Source organism: Parasteatoda tepidariorum, chromosome 9, assembly GCF_043381705.1.
Source record: "Parasteatoda tepidariorum isolate YZ-2023 chromosome 9, CAS_Ptep_4.0, whole genome shotgun sequence".
NCBI lineage: Eukaryota > Metazoa > Arthropoda > Arachnida > Araneae > Theridiidae > Parasteatoda > Parasteatoda tepidariorum.
The window spans coordinates 79424468-79446548 of record NC_092212.1 but is presented as its reverse complement, the minus strand read 5'-3'; the positions used below and the strand labels follow the sequence as shown (position 1 = coordinate 79446548).

Genomic DNA, 22081 nt, shown 5'->3' with positions numbered 1-22081 from the left:
CAGAAACATTCTTCCAGCATTAATGCTATTAATAAGCACAAACAAGCACATACTATGCAATTTGTTATTTTTTAGATTTCCAAAGCTGAATAATTTTCCTGTCTCAACATGCAACTCAATGAACACTGTTTTGAAAGAAGGAAATTTGTTTTCCCTAAAATACCAGGATACTCTTAAAAATAACATTATGCTATCGATCATTTCTCTAAAATGTGTTATCAACTTTAAAGCTTCAGAAAATGAAAGAAATAATTTTCAAAATTTTTTTCTCGCCAAAATGTGCATTTTAACCGCTTTCTTGATTATCCTGAGTTAATTTGGATATGTATGTATAGCAAATATTTATTATCCTGTATTAACTCGCGCAGACCAGAATTCATCAATACGTTTTGTTTTATTACGTTTTTATTTGGTGGGAAGTANTCAAAATTTTTTTTTCTCACAAATGTGCATTTTAACCGCTTTCTTGATTATCCTGAGTTAATTTGGATATGTATGTATTGCAAATATTTATTATCCCATATTAACTTGCGCAGACCAGAATTCATCAATATGTTTTGTTTTATTACGTTTTTATTTGGTTGGAAGTAAAACAAAAAACAATAATTTGCTATGATTGGTAGTTTGCCAATTTTTCTTAGGGAGTTTTGCTATTTGTGAGACTGCAGACGTGTTTTGTACAATTGCATATACGATGATTGATGAATTTATATAGAAAAAAAAGAGTTTAAAAAACATGGCTTTCGCGAAAGTAATGCTTTTTCAGATAATGAAGATGTGAACAAATACAAAGACTAATATTTAAATTTTTTTCATTTACCCAAGATAATTTGGGATAGGAAACTGATAGTAAATTTAATTTTTTTTACACATAAAAAATTAAAATTTCAACTTAGAACTTGTGTATTATATTTTGTATAAGTTCCTTCCTTCGATTTATTAAAGAAATAAAAAAATATGTTGATTTTTTTTTCCTTCAAAAAAATTGGTAAGGAAAGCAGTTAAAAAGCTTGCAAATTTTAGAAACCAAACTGATTACTCTCGAAAATCAGCACGGAAGTTAGTGTGGCTACAAATTTGAATTCCTACCAAAACCTGAAAATTACATCTTTTAAAAACATTTATTCATTTTTGAAAAATTGTTTTAACCCATCACCCTCGTAGCACAAAACCTTCACGCATAGCATTTATATATATGTATACACATATAAGGCACTTAATTTCATAAAATATCAACCATCGATTTTTCTGTAACTGTTTTTGACTCTGTTAAAAAATGACAAGAACTCTTCTATATTTAACAATGAACTAAATATACAACACATTAAAATGTATATTTAAAATTGTTAATATATATGTATATATATGTACCCAGAAGCAGAAAGTGCCTAAAACTGTTACGTGTGTCGAAGAACAGAAGTCCTGCAGAACAATTTGTATCTTGAATAAGTGAGAGCGTTTCTAAAAGACCAAATGCTTTCGATGAAGATGAAAAAATTGTTGGAACAACAGACCTGCGAATGTTTGTGTTTGCAAATGGTGCAGCATCTAGGCACTTGTCTCTTCGAAAATTCATCATCATCAACAAAATTTTGTACTTGATTGAAAAAGTAACAAATCAAGAATGTTTGCCTTGGTTTAAAAAATAATGTAGTGCATCTGAGTGTCATCCTGTATTTTGATAAACGAAAATATAGTATTTTAACGTAAAGTTGATTTTTTTCACTGTGAAATGCTTCCAGAACATTTGTATAAATTAATAAGTCATGTTGCAGAACATTTGAAAATATTCTGCTTAATAAAAACAGTTTATTGTTAATACATAATAAATTGATTTGGTTAAAATGTTCATGAGCCTCTCAAATAATGAAATATATTTACAGCTAAGGATTAATTTTAAAAACTACAATAAAATCTTAAATAAAGTACCTGTTCAACAACATTCCAAATGGCATTTTTCACCTTTTCTGTACTTAATGTTATTGGTTTGGTTTCAAATCTCATGGTTATAGGTTGAGCCTAAATTTTGAAGGGGTAAAAAAAGCAGTTAACAGGATGCAAATTACTGTAGGTTTTTAACAGTTGCCAACTATAAGTTTATTAAACAATAAAAGTTTATTAGTAATAAATGTTGCAGGATTTAAAAAAATAGCAACTGAATGAGAAAAAAAGGACAGATAAAAAATACTTGAAAAAGAACATCTTTTCCCTCTAAAAACATAAAGATCGTGTACAAAAAATAGCAATAAATAAATAAATCGGCACGATTTACCTGTAACTTTGAGAGACATATAAACTACTTGTTGGTGAAGTGTGATGCTTTGGTTTGTTAAAGAAATCTGAAAGTTATAATTTTTGTTGTCAATCATGAAATCGGGAGATTCAGCAATCGGAAGAGTTCAATTATTAGAAACTTGTTAAGCCCAATTAAGTAGAACTCTGAAACTTCTAATCTGATTAATATAAATTATTTGTAAAGCATCAATGTAGGGATAAGTTATGGTTGTCTTTTTAGAATATATAATAAAATATATTTTAAAAATTCTTTATTACTTTGTTTACCCAATATGCATTGATATGAAAAACAGTATTGCTTTTGATATGAATGGATTCAATTAGCAGTCTTTAATTAGTTAAGGAGACTGATTAATTTTACATTTTATCATTAATTTTGAAGCTCAATGATGTGAAAAACATGTTGATTAACACTATGGAATCATTTTGCAATGTACTATCTACAGGGGTGATTGTGAGCCCAACTCAAAAATCCTGAAAATTTCTTGAGTAAAATCATTAATGACGCATTTCAAAAAATTAATGTCTTTATAAATTTAAATCATTGATATTCTCACAACATGAAATTCTAAATAAATTACATGCAGCACAATTTAAATTAATAATTATGTATAAGTTTACTTTTATCTCTAACCACATTTATTATTCTATCAGAAAAAATATTTACAAATGGAAGAGATGCCAAGTATAAATTCTAGTTCTAATGTTTTTAAATAAAATATACAAGAATATTTATACATCGATGATTTCTTGAAACTTATGGACCTTGGATTTCCGGATCACGGTTAGCGAAAAATCCGGAAATCCCGATTTTTTCCAGAGCACAATCATCTCTGCTATCTATCTTGTGTTTCAAAGATAATAATGTATTTATCAACAAATGGGGAGTCAATTTTGTGCAGGATCATTTAATTTTTATTTCAATTATTTAAAGAATTTAAAAAAAAAACATAGACTAGAAAAATGCTTACAGTCTTTCTAAACGCTAAAAGATGCTTTAGAGATATTAAGCTTCTAGGTGAACTTTTACTTTAAAAAGATTTTTAAAAAATAGAAAAGTAAGAATCTTAAAACAACCGATTACCATTTCTGGGGGAGTGACCATGACAGATTTTAAATCATCGTCAAATAAACCACTTCTCCTAGATGGGTGGTTTGATATGGGATTTTCAAATGCAAAAGAGTCAGCCATGTTGCCTGCATCTGGCGGTGCCATGTTGTCAATGCCTGGATCGTAATCATCAGACCTTGCTGGAGAGTTTGCCGGAGAGTTTTCAAGAGAAAGATTTTGAAAGGACTGTACAACGAAATTTGAGTGTTCAGATATTATTTCCTCTGATTCATTATTCTAAAAAATGAAAAGTGCACATTATAAGAAATGTAATTTAGAAAAGAATCATTTAAAAAATAAAATAAATATGAATATCATATTATTCCAAATATAAGGTCTAGCATTTAGCAATATTATTGTAAAATGGTACATACAAAACATAAATGCATAGAATAATACTTGAAAATAAAATACCTGGAAATAGCAATTGAAAAGAAAACACTTGAAAATGACAGTCAGAAAATAGTATAATTAAGATTGATTTTTACTGCTCATTTTTCTCATAAAACAGCAAAAGGAATAGAAATAGTTAAATCAGCTGGCTCTTGCTCTAAGTGTTTGATTTACTTTGGATTTTTGCCAAGTTGAACTGCTAGTAGAACTACTAAGTTGATTTCTTGAGAATAAAAGGGTAAAAAAAAAGTAAACAAATAGACTAAGATGCTCTAGCAACAATTATAGCTTGGTTCCAGTTGGGCTCAAAATTAGCTCAATATAGTTCCGATATGAGCATGATCTGAGGGAACAATATAAATTTAATTTTTCTAGATTTAATTATGTCTAGATTTTTTTAATATTGGTCTTATGCAGTGTCAATGTTGGCCTATATAGGGCTCTTATTGGCTGAATAAAGATTATAAAATTTCAGGCACATATCGGAAAAATATTGGCCCTTTGAACCCTTATTGAGCCAAAATTCGTTAATATTACTCCAATAAGGGCCCAAGTTATTTTGCTGCAATGGTGGCTGAGTAGTCCAAAAAGAAAATTGATAGCTATGCACAAAAATAGGGTGTCTTATTATTATTTTTTTTATGTCTACTTACATATAGCTATTTCATTTAGGGAAAATTTTCAAAGAAAAAACTTACTTAAGACTTCTGCATGGATGGGCTAATATTTAGAAATATATAGTAGTATACATAAAGATAATCAACAATACCCAATTTCTAAGCTTATGGCGAAATTTTTAATTTTTTTTTTCAATTTAGTTATTTATTTTATACATATCTACATAAAAAAATTTTTTAGTTGTCATTCATTCAGATATTTATGTGCACTTCACACATTCAAAATGCAAACACACAATACTAAAGTCATAATTCTGCAATTGCAATTAAATATCATATAAATTTAATAAAATTAACAGTCAACAATTAGCTTTTCTATCACATTACTAAAAAAATAATAATTTCACTCATAACTTTTGAACTACAAAACGAACAAAATAAATAAGAAGTTGTTGATAGTCGACAAACTTTGAAGGGGGCTTATGTTAACCACAAAATTGTTATAGAAAAACAATTAATTATAGAAAACATATTAACAAACTTAAAGTGAAAAACTATGCGATTACAAACTTAAAAAAGGCAGAATTGATGCAAGAATAAAGCTCCAGGCTGTGCGCTCCTTTGAGTAAGTCCCAGCACACCCCCGGAAAAAACTTCTTTAAATTTTCTACTCAAAAGGAGTATAGAACCTAATTTTATAATTATATTCAGGGATGTTAAAATATTATAATCAAATTGAATTCATAATTAATTTAGAAATAAAATACTAAACACATAAACTACATATTGAATTCACTGTTACAAATAGCATAATTTTTTTATCCTGTAAAATGTTTGCATTCAAACTGACTCTTAAATAATGACAGTGTTTCTCCTTAAGCGTTTTTAGAAGGGTGGCCCTATAAATTTGATCCCTATAAATGCACCTTCTTGACCTTTTTTGTATAAGTAAGTCACCATCTCTTAAAAGCACTTTGTGTTACCTTTTTTTTTTTCAGGAAAAGATTGCTTTTTTAACCACCTATTTTAATGAAAAATCCATTTCTGATTTATTTTGTTATTGATAATTATTTAACTTTAATTTTTAATTTCATTCCTTCATTTTAATATCATTTTTTTTTATGTTGTGTCTAGTTACATAGAGAAAATTAGCATTAGATTTGGCCTCAGAGATATTCTTTTATTTGGGTGGGAAGGTATAATTATGTATTTTTTAGTGCTTTAAGTTTTACCATTTACTTAATTTTAACAAATATCTTTTTTATATAAAAATGTACTTTTAAATTTTTATTTTCTCAAATTTTAAGATTAAATGTAAAAAAAAAAGTAGCTTCAAAGTTGTTCATCAAATAATTTTTTTTCTGTATTTTTAAAGAAAATTTATACAGATATTGTTTTTTTAGCTTTCCTTCAATTAGTTTTCAAAAGCTTTAACTTTCTCTGTTATTTTAATAATGAGAGAGAATTACTTCGTGAAATATATGCATAAAATATTATAAAAGGGTACTTTAAAAATTGAGGATCAAATTCAATTATTACAAATTACATATTTTGATAAATTTGTTAAGTGTAAACCTTTCAAAACTCAAAGTGACCTTTTCTGTGAGTAAACAACCTGCCCTTTTTTATTTCTAGGGAGAACTATGTAATGATAAATACATTTGAAAATTTTACCTAAAACTAAAACAAATAACCTAAGTATATTTATTTCTGATACAAAAGTAAAAATAATTTCTTTCAATTTAAGCATGTCTGAAAATACTCATTGCTACAAAATAGCATTGGTTATCTTGGTTACCATTTTGTTGTGCTCTTTTTATTTTGTAAAATTTCTTCAAATATTTTTCAACTTCTTCCACTCTCCTTGGAAAAAAAGGTTCTTTAAAGACAAAATGCCATTCCTGCTTTCTTTTAACTAATGATCGGCACTAACAGCATGTTTTACAGTTCTTAAATTATTAGTGCTTGAAGTCACCTAAAACTATTTGTTGATAACAAAAGTTAACCGCTCCAACTTTATTGAGTAACATTGCTAAAAAGCAATACATTACAATTAAGCACACAAATTTCAGCCCAAACTACGCTTTGTGCAATAGGTGCAGAATAAATATAAAAAATATTATAATAGCAAAACATTACGCCTTTTAAAAACTATATTCTTAGTAAAATTACATGAAAACAAATATTTTGTTTATAAAAAAAAATTTATAATAGGAAACAATACTTACATTCATACATACGCCAAACGATGATGGACGTATAAGCTGAGCATTTCTTTGCTTTCCATATTTATTCCAAAGCTTTTTGATAAAACAGAAAAAATTTTTTAATTAAAAGCTAAAAACAAATATAATGTTCACATACAAAAAAGTGGAGCATGGATAAATTGTCTTTTTAGTTAAAATTTAGCTTCAGAGTGTGAAAAAACAGACATATTTTAAACTTTTAATTTTTAAATAATTAATCACATTTTCAAGCACAGAACTGTAATTTTCATTATTTAAAGGATACATTAAAGATATGCTTACTAGGCAGAAACAATTAAACAATTTAAATAAGAATATTAAACATACAGTATTTCTACCTATTCTGATTTTTTACCTTCGAAATACAGAGTTCTTATTCGTAAAAATGAAGAAACAGTCGAAACAGTCCTAATAGCTTAGTTAGGAGCTATTTAATTGAGCTAACCCTGTATAAGGATAGTTTTTTCCAGTTAAAATATTTTTGGGATAAAGATTGGTTGATAAAGAAAAATTCATTTAGCTTATTAGCTACAATTAATTTTATTTTTAAGACAATTTTTTGGGTGGGAAGGTGGATATAAATCACCTTTTGATGCGCTCAATTTACACAGATAGTATCATAAATCGATGTAATGTTTCGATTGAAATTACAGCAGTTATTGATATTCATTTTCACATGGTTTTTAAATATCCCGATATATTTCAAACAATATGAAATATTCGAATCGTGCATTTGAGTATTTACTTTTTAAGGCAGATTTTTTTGCTATTGATTGACTACTATCAAACTTTTTGCAGTGATTGCTATAGATTTTAAATCCGAAATTTTATATACGATACTATTTATTACAACCTAATCTCGAAACGAAACACACATTTGAGGAGTTCAATTCGTGTGAGTTCGTCAATCTTTTCTTCGGTAATGGATTTCACAATTTTAATTAATTTTTTTATTGTGATGATTATTTCCAAAATGCGACAAAGAAAATAATTAGTGCCTCCCCTCCCAAAAAAAATGCGAGAATACCAAGACTAAAATCTCAATTCAGTACTTTGGTATTGGTATTAGTATGTATGCATACTTTTTAGAACTTATACTTCCAAAGTGGGCAAGCCAGAGTAAGCACTTCTTTCCTGAAAGAGTTAAGAAGACCCTGCTGATTGGATTAAAGGATATGAAGCATGGAGGTAGAGATAGAAGTGGTAGGCTGAATGCCTTAAAAGCCACAAAGAAATTAAGAGCATAAGCAATGCAAGGTATTGATAAAAGGATTCTATTTTATTTTGTAACTGTCATTGAACAGCAGACCCAATTTAGGGTTTACAGCTACTAATGTTTAACTCCATAGCCTAGTAATTTTGAACCCAATCCAGAAGACAAAGGAACTCCTGGATCAATTATCCGGAGAAATTGTCTTTTTGATGGAACAAACCTGCATTTGCGTTACATGGAGAGGAATATTTATTCTCTAAGTTGTACCATCTAATTTGCAAGTAATTTAGATAAACTTAGCAAAAAAACTAAAACTACCATTTTTTTAAAAAAACGCAATTACATAAGAAAGTGGAGCAGTTGGCATCCCTGCTTTTAAAATGTTGGCAAAATTAACCGAAAGTCTGCTAATTTCTATTGCTAGTTAACCGTTTTCTTTCGAATTTTATTTATAATTGGCGTTGAACAACCGACCAAAGTTCGGGTTTACAACTACTAATGTTCAACCCTGAAACCTTGTAATTTCAGGGGTGATTGCGAGTCCAACTCAATAATCCTGAAAATTTCTTGAGTAAAATCATTCACAAAAATTAATATCTTTATAAATTTAAATCATTGAAATTTTCAAAACATGATATTCTAAATGAATTATATGCAGCATAATTTAAATGAATAATTATGTGTAAGTTTACTTTTATCTCTAATCACATTAATAATCTACCAGAAAAAAATATTTACAAATGAAAGAGATGCCAAGTATAAATTCCAGTTCTAATATTTTTAACTAAAATATACAAGAATTTTTATATATAAATGTGATCGATGATTTCTTGAAACATCCGGACTTTGGATTTCCGGAAACTTTCTGATTGCGGTTAGAGAAAAATACGGATTTTTCCAGAGCACAATCCAGAATATTTTTCCGGGCAAAAATATTCTGTTATAACATTTCTGGTAAAAAAACAAACACAATTCTGGTTGATTAAACCACAATATATGGCATTTAAACCATTCATTTTATAACTTTTCCGTTCATATGGTATCGGTTTACCGGAAATTCTGTCTTTTAAAATTATAATTCCTATTATCACACACTTAGTAAACATAACAAAACAGTAAATTTAATCAAATAAATAGTTTTTATGCAATGATAAAAGTATCAAATTTTGTAACATATTATAAAACTATTGTTTTAGCATTAATTTTATCAAAATCATTACCAAAGCATTTTGGTAAATATTACCGAGAGTTTTGATGTTCCCATAGAGTTAGAAGCACGGTAAATTTTACCATATTCTGTTAGTTTTAACCATACTTTTTTTCTTCATGCACCAACAAATATTTTATTTTATAACCGGGATGAATAGCTGATCCAATTGTCAGTTTACGACGACCAATGTTCAACTCCGTATCCTTGTAATTTTTAACCCGATCCAGAAAACAAGGGAACTCCTGGATCATGTATTAGGAGAAATATGCCTTTGTAGAGCACGTTTCGATGGAACAAACCCACATTTACCTTACATGGAGAGGTAAACCACGAAAACCTCCTACGGTTAGCCTGATAGCAAGGGGATTCTAATCCATGATCAGTCAACCAATGAGGATATTTCTTATCAGCATTGTGGTCGGTCCGAGCCAAATGCAGAATTCCTATTGAACAGCCATCGCTCTCTTCCCTTTGCCACCACGGCTCTGATAAAGGGATCTTACTATTTATTTTATAGATAAAAAAGTGAACAACTTACTTGTAATTCTTTACAAAAACATCCATCAAAATACTGTGGCGTATTTTCCAGCATTAAATTTTGCAAAGTGCACAAAATTGTTCTCTTATTGTCAATGTTGATATTATCAGAAAAGAGGGTTGAAAACAGCTCAATCCCATTAGATCCTGCAGTTATGTCATTCATTGTCCACTGATCGATGTCTTTGTCGGTTAATTCATTTCTACGTGTTTTCTTCAGAATGGATTTATCCACCACACGCTGTTGGTTAAAAAATGGCTCTCTGGGTGCTTTTTCTTTTCTAATTTTCACAGGTGTTTTTCCTACCTTAGATTTTTCAGCAGCTTAAAATAGATAGATATCAGAATACGTTATTAAAATTTACTGTAAGTTGAACAATTAAGCAAAACATATAAATGTAAAGTACAGTATAACTTATTCATTAAGAGCTTTGATATATATATTTTTTTTTAATAAGCAGCCTCATACAACCGAGACAGCTCTGAGTTTAGAGCTTTCAATGTTCAACTGCGTAGCCTTGCACAGGGTATCTGCACACCTGGAAAGTCATGAAAAATCATGGACTTCGGTGTTGAACAAAATTTACCACGAAAAATCTAATTTTTAAAATGGAATTTTACATTTTCCCTCCCAATTTCACAGTGTTCCAAATATCTGAATTTGTAACAAAATCCCCACTTACAGTCATATTCAATTAAAATATTAAATGCTTTTATCCTATTCTTTACAAATCATGGTGCTTTTTCAAAAAAAGAAATAACAATTCTAGAGCGAATTTATGTTTTAATCTTACGTGATTTCAGAATTATTTTATTTATTATTTATTTTGTTTATTTAAAATTCTAGTTTAGGCTTCTTATATTACACTTACTTTTAAGAAGAAATAAATCAACTTTAAATAACTACATATATCTGACTGTATTTAGTTACTTGCTTTCGTATTTTTTCAGCTAGTTTATTGCTGCAACTCTTCCTTTTCTCTGTTTTTTAAGTTCAAAATCAATAAATATGAAGATGCAGAGTATAACAGTTTTGGCTATATTTATCATTTCAATTAATGTTGTTATAATGCTTTTTTAAATTTTTGATGTGTTTTTGTCAGATAAAATCTTAGGATTATTCATGGAAAGTCATGAATTTGAAAATCTAAACTGTTGCAGATACCCCTGATTGTTAGTTTGAGCCCAACCCAGAAGGCAAAGGAACTCCTGGATTAAGCTTTGGGATATACTAGCCTAGTGGAAAAACTTTTTGATGGAATTAATGCACATTTGCATTACATGAAGAAAAAATATCAAGCTGTTTTAATATTAAAAAGCTTGTACAAAATTCTGTTATTACATGCATTAAGACAAATTTTGGGCTATGCGGCTTTAGCACTTGTTATATTATTTTTATTCTGCTCATTCACAAATTTTTAATAGATATTTATTTAAGAATATAATAGGATTATAAAGATAACTCAAACTCGATGAGTAATTCTTTTTTTCAAATTTCTATAATATTCTTTAGTGTAAAGCTGCTAGAAAAAAAATTTTTTGACTTTTATAGAAATTTCATTATGTTGTAAAGAGTTTAAAAACGCCACCTTAGTTCAATTTGTTTAAAAACTGCATTTAAACAAACAATAAAGAGAAATGTGAGAAAAAAGGCACTTTTAAATCTTTTGTAGTACACTCTGATTTAATGAGCAAGCAATAAAATGTAATTGTAACAGTCAGGAAACCATAAAAATTTGTATTACCAACAAGCACAGAATTCCAGTTAAAAAATTTAAACACTTAATCTGGTGGGAACTTTGATCAATGGTAATCTCTAACTGTTGTTAAAACAAATCTTTCTCGCATTAGTCGATAAACATTGGGAACTTGTATTATAATCCAGCACAGAGCTGATAAAATTTGATTGATTAAGCTAGTCTGAATGTTGTTGAAAATTTCTTTTACAATAAATTTAATTTGGTAATAAAATAACAGTAAATTCTGCTTGCGTCTATCTGGAAAAGATATTATCTCCGGAGTAAAGCTTTTTTGAGCATTTAAGCAAATCAGAAAACAGTCTGAATTTTGATTGCAAGATATCATGCCTTAAAGAAATTTAAAAAATCATAGTAAAAAACAAGTTCGCTTAGTTATCAGTTCATTGTTGAAAATGAATACCTAGAATGATGAACCAACATTATGTATTTATCTCTGAAATAGGTTGAGTTACAGTGTATTGGTTTAGTACCAGTAACTGCTTGAGTCGAATAACATAGAGGAATGGTTACAAATAACAAGTATCATAATAAAGATTAAGCTACCATGAATCTAAAAAAAAAAGGCAACATTAACTATAGAAGATTACTATTGAAAACACTTACTATTTAAAACTCTTTTGAGCGCAGAATTGGGTGGAAAACGGTTTCTATCTACAGTGTTTGCATCAACAACTGCATGTGACAAATCCTTAACCAGTATGTCACTGTAAAAGAAGAAGAAATAAGTAAAGACAAAAATTGCAACTTTCACATGTTTTATTAACTTTAAAAGTATGAGATAATAGTGTCTCATGAATAGTGATAGAGTGGGAAAACAACAAAAAGTCAGAAAATACCTATCAACTAAAATTTAAAAAAAAAAGATAAATAATTTTTTACATTTCATTATATTACTACATTATTTATATTATTATTAAATTACTTAAAGTTTATTTTAATATATGCAGGGCTGAAAGAGCAGTATAATCATTTTGGAACAGAAAAAATGGGTCTCGGAGCAAGTAAGTTTGGTTTTTGAAATTAAATGTTGCTAATAATTTTTATGTTCATAGCAGCATAGAGCTTGTAAAAAAACATATATGAACATTTAAATTTACATTTAACATAATATTTAACCAAGCTCTGAAGAAAATGCAGTGTCAAATAGAAATAATACTATAGAAATGCTAAGGTACTACTTAAATAAATAAATAATGTAAAATATTTACTCCATAGGTTTTCAGCAGGACTAAAGTCTAAAAATGTTCAATCATATTCAAATATGCATTTTAAATAATTCGATAAATTTGCACGCTAACAATAATTGAAAAAAACTAAATAGAATTCCTAATTCAAATAAAACTTTATCTACCATCAATGAGCACCAATCTAAACAATCATCAATGTTATATCAATGCAAGGCTAATTTTAGGTAGGGTAATTTATGCAAATTTGACCTTTGAATGAAACATTTTCGCCAAACATGTTTTTTAAAAATGATTAAGCTCCTAAATTTATTTAAAAAAGAAAAATAATTCAATTCTAGGCAATATTATTGTAAATCTTCATTATTTTTGGAAGGTTTTTCAAATCGCAATATTTGTAATACTTTACGACGGAAATTTTGGTTTAGTGAAACGACTATTCGTTAACAATTTATTTCATGGCATGCTTGAATTGGTATGCAATCGTAATTCCACAATAATATTTTATGATCAAAGAATTACGTTGAGAATTTTAAGCATTACTTTTTGACGAACTCTATATGGAACGATTTGATCATAAATCCACATTGTTCACTGATCACTTTTTCTACTTTATCCACATAGTTTTTCTGATTCCGATTTTTTAATGAGGTGTGATAACTGGTTATTGAGCACAAATTAGTTACCAAGTTGCACTTTTCACTCAACGAGTATTATTAGAGTTTCGGAGTAATTTTGGGAGGAAAAAAAAAACAAGAATTTCAATTTGGAGCAGGTTGACGCAATTTACATAATTGTTCCAACTTTGCCTTTGTGTACATTGACAGGCCGACAAACTGTTCAGCTTTATATTTAAATCATAATTAAAGTAAAGAATATTATAATAAAGTTTAGAAAGTTCGCAGAATCTTATGCCTGATTTTCTTTATTTAACAAATCAAATTTTTTTGTGAAACACAAATTTTACTTCAACCCTGGTTTATTTGGATTTTATTACTATCTAATTAAGAAAACATCAAGGTAGGAAATACCAGGTGATGTACCAGGTAAGATATAGCATTTAGTGACCGGGCTTGACTTTGTCTTAGCACAACTCTAACAACAAAAAAAAAATTAAAAAAATAATTACTTTAGTGCAGTGAATACTAGACAAGATATTACCTGGAAATGGCATTTTAACCTTTTTTGAAATAAAAAAAACATCAATGTGAAGAATATTAGATCTACACATTGCATAATTATTCCAACTAATCCTGTTATTTCAAATAAAAATTTACTTGTTTTAATAATGTTTACTGTTGCATTCATTTGTATAATAAAATCCCCTCAGATATATAGGCTGAAGAGTACAAATATCATATTTAATTATGAAAAACATGACGATGTAAATAAAACCATTATGGGTCAAGGAACTGGCCTTGCATCAGAAAGGTTCCGGGTTCGAATCCCAGGCAAGGCATGGCTATTCTTTCATTCTCTGTACTATATGTCCTTACTCTGGGAGCAACGTTGGCCTACCTAATATGCAGATCCTGAAAGAGTGGCTAACAAATCTGCCTTTCAGATGCCTGTATGACGAAAGGTCATTCTCCAGGTGGACATTGGAAGAAAAAATTAAGACCCTTAAGAAAAATAAAAAATTGAAGTTAAATCTTACTTACGCAGTTATATCCAAAACGGAAAATTTGTCAATTATTTCTTCAACGTCAGCATCTTGTGGCTCTCGTACAGGGGAAGATCCAATTACAAATGAATCGTCTGAAGGTGGCTAAAATGATTTGTATGCAATAATTTATTTTTAATTAAGGTCTAAAATAAAGAAAAAGGCTTAAAAATAAAGAAATTTTACTAAATAAACAAAGCCTAGAGACAGGGTAGCCACAGAAAAAAATGAACAAAATAGTTGCTTTTAGTAGCCTAAAGCATGAAAATAGTAGCGGAAGAAAACTATGAAAATAGTTGCCTAAATAAGAACAAAAATTCATCAAAAATATGACTAAAATTTTGTTAACGACTTGACTTTCATATACCATGATACATTTAGTCAAGTTGGTGGCAAATATGATAATTTTCATTTTTATATAAACGTTGTTCTAGCACTATTTTTCTTTTTATCAATAATTGATATAGGAAATATATATAGCAGTGTTTTCACTACAGCGCGAGAACGCGAGAATCTCGCATATTTTTTTCTTTTCTCGCATTAAAAAATGTTTACCGCGAGAAATTCGCGCATTCTATAAATCAATTTCAAAATTCGCGAATTTCTCGCATTTTGGAAAAAGCTTCGAATTACGCCACTTAGAATAAAATCCGTTTCACTTTTCTTACTGGATCTTTCACTATTTTCAACATCTGCCCCATTATCTAGCTTCCCTATTTACCAGTATTGTTCAGAACCTTTTCGAACAACAGAACACAACCACGGAACCCCTTTCAGAACACATTTGTCTGCAACCACGCGTTTACCGCAGGTAAGGTTTCTTCATGTAAGACGTTCAAATTTTTTATGCACTTATGCAAGATGGACAAATGTACCTTGTAAAGGCAAAATCTTCTATGATGATGCATCAAAAATATTCAATGCTTTAAAAAGTAGAAGACGTTAAAAATGTATTATAATTAAAGAAATGATTTTTTTTTCAAGAGTTTTTGTGTTTTTTTAGAAATCTGACTTAACTTTTTTAAATCTCACCCTATGTTTGAGAAAGGGTGAGAAATTCTCACCCATTTTTTTTTCTATGATGAAAACACTGTATAGTGAAAAGCAATTAGTCAATTCGAAATTCATGCATCATAATATTGTTTTAAATATATATTTTTTTTTTAAATCATGCGGAATTTTGTAGCCACTGAAATAGAACGATCGAAAAAGCGATCTGTGCAGATTGAACGAATTAAAAAGGGAAGACTCAAATTTGCAATTCAAAATTTTCAAAAAAATTTTTTAAAGAAAAAAAAAAGCTCAGTGTGTTCAGAAACTATTGCGGGCTGCAGATTTTCAACCCAAGTCATGCTAAAAAAGAAAAGAAAAATAAAATAAAAAAACGCTACGGCAACAAAGGGAGCACAGAAAAGTCTCCCACATGGGTGCAAGTTGGAAAAAAGACCAAGACTGAAAATTTTTTGACTGAAATACCTAACATACACAATACCCCCTCGACATATGCAAACTATCTAAGAAAGCTTTACCATAATACATCAAGATTAAATACTGTNAGATATTTATTTAAGAATATAATAGGATTATAAAGATAACTCAAACTCGATGAGTAATTCTTTTTTTCAAATTTCTATAATATTCTTTAGTGTAAAGCTGCTAGAAAAAAAATTTTTTGACTTTTATAGAAATTTCATTATGTTGTAAAGAGTTTAAAAACGCCACCTTAGTTCAATTTGTTTAAAAACTGCATTTAAACAAACAATAAAGAGAAATGTGAGAAAAATAGCACTTTTAAATCTTTTGTAGTACACTCTGATTTAATGAGCAAGCAATAAAATGTAAATGTAACAGTCAGGAAACCATAATAATTTGTATTGCCAACAAGCACAGAATTCCAGATAAAAAATTAAACACTTCATCTGGTGGAAACTTTGATCAATGGTAATCTCTAACTGTTGTTAAAACAAATCTTTCTCGCATTAGTCAATAAACATTGGGAACTTGTATTATAATCCAGCACAGAGCTGATAAAATTTGATTGATTAAGCTAGTCTGAATGTTGTTGAAAATTTCTTTTACAATAAATTTAATTTGGTAATAAAATAACAGTAAATTCTGCTTGCGTCTATCTGGAAAAGATATTATCTCCGGAGTAAAGCTTTTTTGAGCATTTAAGCAAATCAGAAAACAGTCTGAATTTTGATTGCAAGATATCATGCCTTAAAGAAATTTAAAAAATCATAGTAAAAAACAAGTTCGCTTAGTTATCAGTTCATTGTTGAAAATGAATACCTAGAATGATGAACCAACATTATGTATTTATCTCTGAAATAGGTTGAGTTACAGTGTATTGGTTTAGTACCAGTAACTGCTTGAGTCGAATAACATAGAGGAATGGTTACAAATAACAAGTATCATAATAAAGATTAAGCTACCATGAATCTAAAAAAAAAAGGCAACATTAACTATAGAAGATTACTATTGAAAACACTTACTATTTAAAACTCTTTTGAGAGCAGAATTAGGTGGAAAACGGTTTCTATCTACAGTGTTTGCATCAACAACTGCATGCGACAAATCCTTAACCAGTATGTCACTGTAAAGAAGAAGAAATAAGCAAAGACAAAAATTGCAACTTTCACATATTTTATTAATCTTAAAAGCATGAGATAATAGTGTCACATGAATAGTGATAGAATGGGAAAACAACAAAAACTCTGAAAATACCAATCAACTCAAATAAAAAAAAATAATAAAAAAAAGATAAATAATTTTTTGCATTTCATTACATTACTAATTTATTTATATTATTATTAAATTATTTAAAGTTTATTTTAATATATGCAGGGATGAAAGGGCTGTATAATCATTTTGGAACATAAAAAATGCGTCTTGGAGCAAGTAGGTTTGGTTTTTTAAATTAATTGGCGCTAATAATTTTTATGTTCATAGCAGCATAGAGCTTATAGAAAAACATATATGAAAATTTAAATTTACATTTAATGTTATAATATTTAACCAAGCTCTAAAGAAAATAAAGAAAGAAAGTGTCAAATAGAAATAACATTATAGAAATGCTAGGGAAGTACATAAATAAATAATTGAAAATATTTACACCATAGTTTTCATCAGGAATAAAGTCTAAAAATGTTCAATCATATTTAAATATGTATTTTAAATAATTCGATATATACAATATACTATTTGATATATAAATAATTCGATAAATTTATATGGCAACAATACTTGAAAAAACTAAATAGAATTCCTAATTCAAATAACACTTTATTTACCATCAAAGAGCACCAAACAATCATCAATAATATGTTATATCATCAATACAGGGTTATTTTAGGTGGAGTAATTTACGCAAATTTGACTTTTGGATGAAACATTTTCGCCCTACATGTCTTTAAAAAATGATTACGCTCCCCAATTTATTTAAAAAAGAAAAATAATTCAATTCTAGGCAATATTCTTGTTAATCTTCATTGTTTTTGGATGGTATTTTAAATTCCGATTTTTTGTAATTGATACATTATTACGATGAAAATTTTGGATTCGTGAAACAACAATTCGTTAACAATTTATTTCGTGGCATGCTTGAATTGGTATGCACTGGTAGGCATGGATGTTCTTTCATTATCTGTATTATCTGTCCTTACTATGGGAGCAACGTTGGCCCACCTAATATTTTGCCCCTGAAAGAGTGGCCAACAAATCTGTCCTTCAGACGCCTGTATGATGAAAGGTCATTCTCCAGGTGGGCATTGGAAAAAAAAATTAAAACCATTAAGAAAAATAAAAAATTGAAGTTAAATCTTACTTACGCAGTTATATCCAAAACGGAAAATTTGTCAATTATTTCTTCAACATCAGCATCTTGTGGCTCTCGTACAGGGGAAGAGCCAATTACAAATGAATCGTCAGAAGGTGGCTAAAATGATTTGTATGTAATAGTTTATTTTTAAGTAATGTCTAAAATAAAGAAAAAGGCTTAAAAATAAAGAAATTTTACTAAATAAACAAAGTTTAGAGATTTTATAACATTGTCTATTAACTCAATCTTTATTTCAAAATTTACTGACTAAACAATACATTATTTCTGCGATCGAATAGCGGAAAAAACAAACAGCAATATTGACATATATCCCAAAAAATTTAATCAAATATAAGAATTATCGTAATTTTGAATCGAAATTAATGTTTAAATATTGAATTTATTATAAGAAGGCTGTAAGGGGAAATAACCTTCAATAAAACAAAATATACAATAAAAGCACAAAATGAAAAAATTTGTGTTTTATACACGTTCTTTTTCTTCTCACCTAACTTTATTCATATGTACTACAAAGGTGGGCTGACGACGATAAAATACATTAAATCTTTCAGCAGTAGTGAAAAAAAGTTGTAATTACCATGATGAAGACTTTGCAAAATCTTATAACACTAAATTTGCATTTAATGCCTCCTCAATGGTCGAAAAGTAGTTAAGATAAAACTAAAAAAATTACAGGATTTGTTAATTAGCTTGCAATCGTGCTTAACATTTACCACCTCTTAACAATAATGCAAGTACAAAACTTTAGAACCATTTAATATCTTCTGAGTCACCTCATGAATTCTGAATTACCTTAATGGCACTGCATTTTAGTTATCATTTGCCCATATTTTTAAATAAATATATAGAAAATCACTTACTTCACTTAACTCAATCCAAATACAATAATTTAATATTAAAAATTTGACATGGCTGAAGCCCGACAAGAAATTAACTCATTCTGAAATTTTATACAAACATTCTAAAGATAAGTAATGGCAACATTTAAATACAATAACAAGCAAATAAATAAAATCTGTATTTTTTATCTAATGCTCTGAATTTTAAGCGGCTCTCGGGCCATTGAGGCAACAGAAAATATGAAAGAGTTATAAGATTTTGTCTTCTTTTTAACCTCGTCATTCTCAGTCCACACATGTGGATCTTCGATTCTTAGCTTCTAAAAACAAGTTATAAAAAAAAACTTACAGTTTTACCCTCACTGAATCATTTGTGGATGTTAAAGCTTTTTGGGGATTCTAAGAGATGCAGAACATGTAAGTTATTTGGGTAGAATTCCACATAAACAGAAGTGATTTTCGAAAAATGACGTTAAATTCACGGGCTCAAAAACACTAGTAATTTCAAATATTTAGTTATTCTGAAAGTAATTTTTCTCTTTTGACTTAGCAATTCTATGATTTGTATAAAGCTTTTAAATTTATAATGAATTAATGTTTAAAAATACAGTCAAGAACATGCTGGATCACGTATGTGTACCTTAATATCGCATGGCAAAATTTATGACACCGTAGTATTCAAGAGAAATCTCATATATTATGAGATCTATATAAGAAATATCTATTTAGAGTTTATGAGAGATTATATCGATTTAGTATTTTTATGTGTATTTTAATCAATTGTATCATGTTAAGGTACATACATACATTTAAGAACTAACTTTTGAATTTTATTTTTCTTCATAATTTCGAGATTTTACCCCCAAGAATGAAATATTTTTTATAATTAATATCAGATTCTTTTCACTAATAATTTATTTTTGTGTGGTTTGCATAGCTAAAATAGTTTTGAAACTGAGATGCAGTATTGCATTGTGCTTAGAAAAAATTTAATATTTGTCTTTAAATTTCTTTTTCTAAATAATTATTAAATCTATTCATTATTGTATTTAAATAGGCCATAATATAGCAATATGCATGTTTGTTCCTATTTTAGGTGTAATTTAACATTTGAAATATTTATATTCTTTAACTTACTTAAAGCCTGAGGTCCACTTATGTATACCTAAAAATATTATATATATCTAAAATTATTGGCAGATTTTTCCACACTAATGCTAACATATATATCAACACTTCAGACATATACTTCAACATTTTTAGTCCTTCTACTCTGCTGTATAATTAGTACAGTTTTAAAAATGCTATCAAAATAAGGGACAAACTTACATCCATATCAGGAGCCCCAACAGGACTTCTGAATGAAGGGGGAGGAAATACCTAGATTTTAAAAAAAGAAAACACAATAAAAATCATTCATAGAATAAAATATGGATGAAACTATAATTTTTAACAAAACATAAAATTAATAATATTAAACAATAAGTAAAGGTATAAACTAAAAATACAAGCTTTTGATTATCTGGCGATTCTTGAATCTTATCTCATATTATTTTAAGGTGAGGAAGACATTTACAATTAAAGCACACTATAATAAGCAATATTCTAAAAACTGAAATTCAAAATCAACTTGTGGATTAGTAAATTAGTCATAAAATAATATTTCTGATGTCATTAAGCATACATTAGTTTTTTTATACATTCCAGCTATTATTCTAATTTGTAATTTAAAAAACAATATTCAGAGTGTCATTAAATGTAGCTTATAAAACTTGTATGTATAAACTCTGTATAAAACTTGTTGTATAAACTCTGAAATTTATAAATGAATATTCACAATTTTTGATACAAATAACCATTTTCATTAAAGCGATAAGGCAATATTTATTGATTAGCAACAAGGTAATAATTAAAATACATCATTATAAAAACAAATAAAAAATTTAGAATCAGTTGTAGGGTATCTGCCATTACACAGCTAATGAATTAGCTATTATGAGCATGTCAGTAATAAATTTAATCTAGAAAATTTAATGAACCGCATGATTATTTTAAGGTTTAGACAAAAACTGTTTAAAAAAAAAAGCAATAGGATGTTTAATTACATATTAATAAATAAAAAATAGAACAGTTTGAGAAAAAAAATAAAGATTTAAAACACAATAAGCATATAATAAATTAAGTCAATTTTGCTTCAATGAAATGAAGATTGATACTAGCGAAGATTGATGAAGAGGATTCATATTAGCTGACTTTTAAATTCGCTTATGTATTAAGCTTATACATAAATTAGGTTTTACAGTGGAGTAAAGAAAAAATCAAGAGAACATTAAACAAAACAAAAAAAAAAGAATCAGATCACTTTTTGGTAAAATATAAAAAACCACTTTTAAAAAAGGTAAACAGTAAACTAATACTTAAAATACTAAATATACAATTATATATATACTAGGAGGCTTCGCCCCCTGCTCGCTGGCGCTCGCCAACCCCCAGAACTGCTTTCGCAGTTCATTTCGGATTGCTTCGCAATCCAATGCTCGCTTTGCTCCCGCATTGGATACATTCTTAACGTCTAGCTTTTGTATACTTCTATGAATACTGAAGCTCCGAAAACTTTTCCCTGTAGAAAATTCTAAACCTCTTCATTTCAATATTATCTGGGTATTTGGTGATACAACACTTATAGAATTGAAGGATTTGTTGCGTCAAGCACTCAGGTATCATAATTTTGATCTAGTTGCGCTTCTATGTCATTTTGATTTATGTAGCTAAGTTAGCTTTCAAAAAATTCTATGGCTGGCAACAGCATTTTTATTTTTTAAGTTGTTTGTTTTTATTTCTTTTAGAATTCGTTATTTTTTCAGCGAAATGTTTTTTAGCCTAACAGAATTCTTCGCCGACTGTTCTCTGTATATATGAAGAAAATAAAGTAAATATTTAAGTGTTGTAAAAAGAATCTTATTTAGTTGTGCAAAATACTTCTTTAAAAATGAAAACTGTTGCCACCGGCGGAAAAGAAATACAGCCAAAATTTGGGAGCCACGTAAGAGAATTATATATATTAGATATTATATAATTGTATATTTAGCAATTATATATTATATGTATATTATATAATTGTATATAATATTACATTATATAAAATCTTAACTATACAATAAGCTCTACTTTA

At 28.3% G+C, this 22081-nt stretch overlaps 1 protein-coding gene across 2 annotated transcripts in view; it reads right to left on the bottom strand.

Moving 5' to 3' along the window:
• LOC107455808 (uncharacterized) overlaps positions 1–22081 on the bottom strand; it is a 33840-nt gene that overhangs the window by 4293 nt on the left and 7466 nt on the right. The window contains exons 5-11 of one of the 2 annotated variants that reach the window (XM_043047125.2): positions 20239–20289; positions 14228–14334; positions 11986–12086; positions 9624–9946; positions 6645–6716; positions 3380–3643; positions 1930–2019 (exon numbers count right to left, since the gene is read on the bottom strand). In XM_043047125.2, coding sequence (XP_042903059.1) covers positions 1930–2019; positions 3380–3643; positions 6645–6716; positions 9624–9946; positions 11986–12086; positions 14228–14334; positions 20239–20289 — 1008 coding nt within the window. Of the gene's footprint in view, positions 1–1929; positions 2020–3379; positions 3644–6644; positions 6717–9623; positions 9947–11985; positions 12087–14227; positions 14335–16724; positions 16826–18059; positions 18167–20238; positions 20290–22081 lie in introns of both variants that reach the window. The other variant, XM_021144944.3, reaches the window with a different exon arrangement.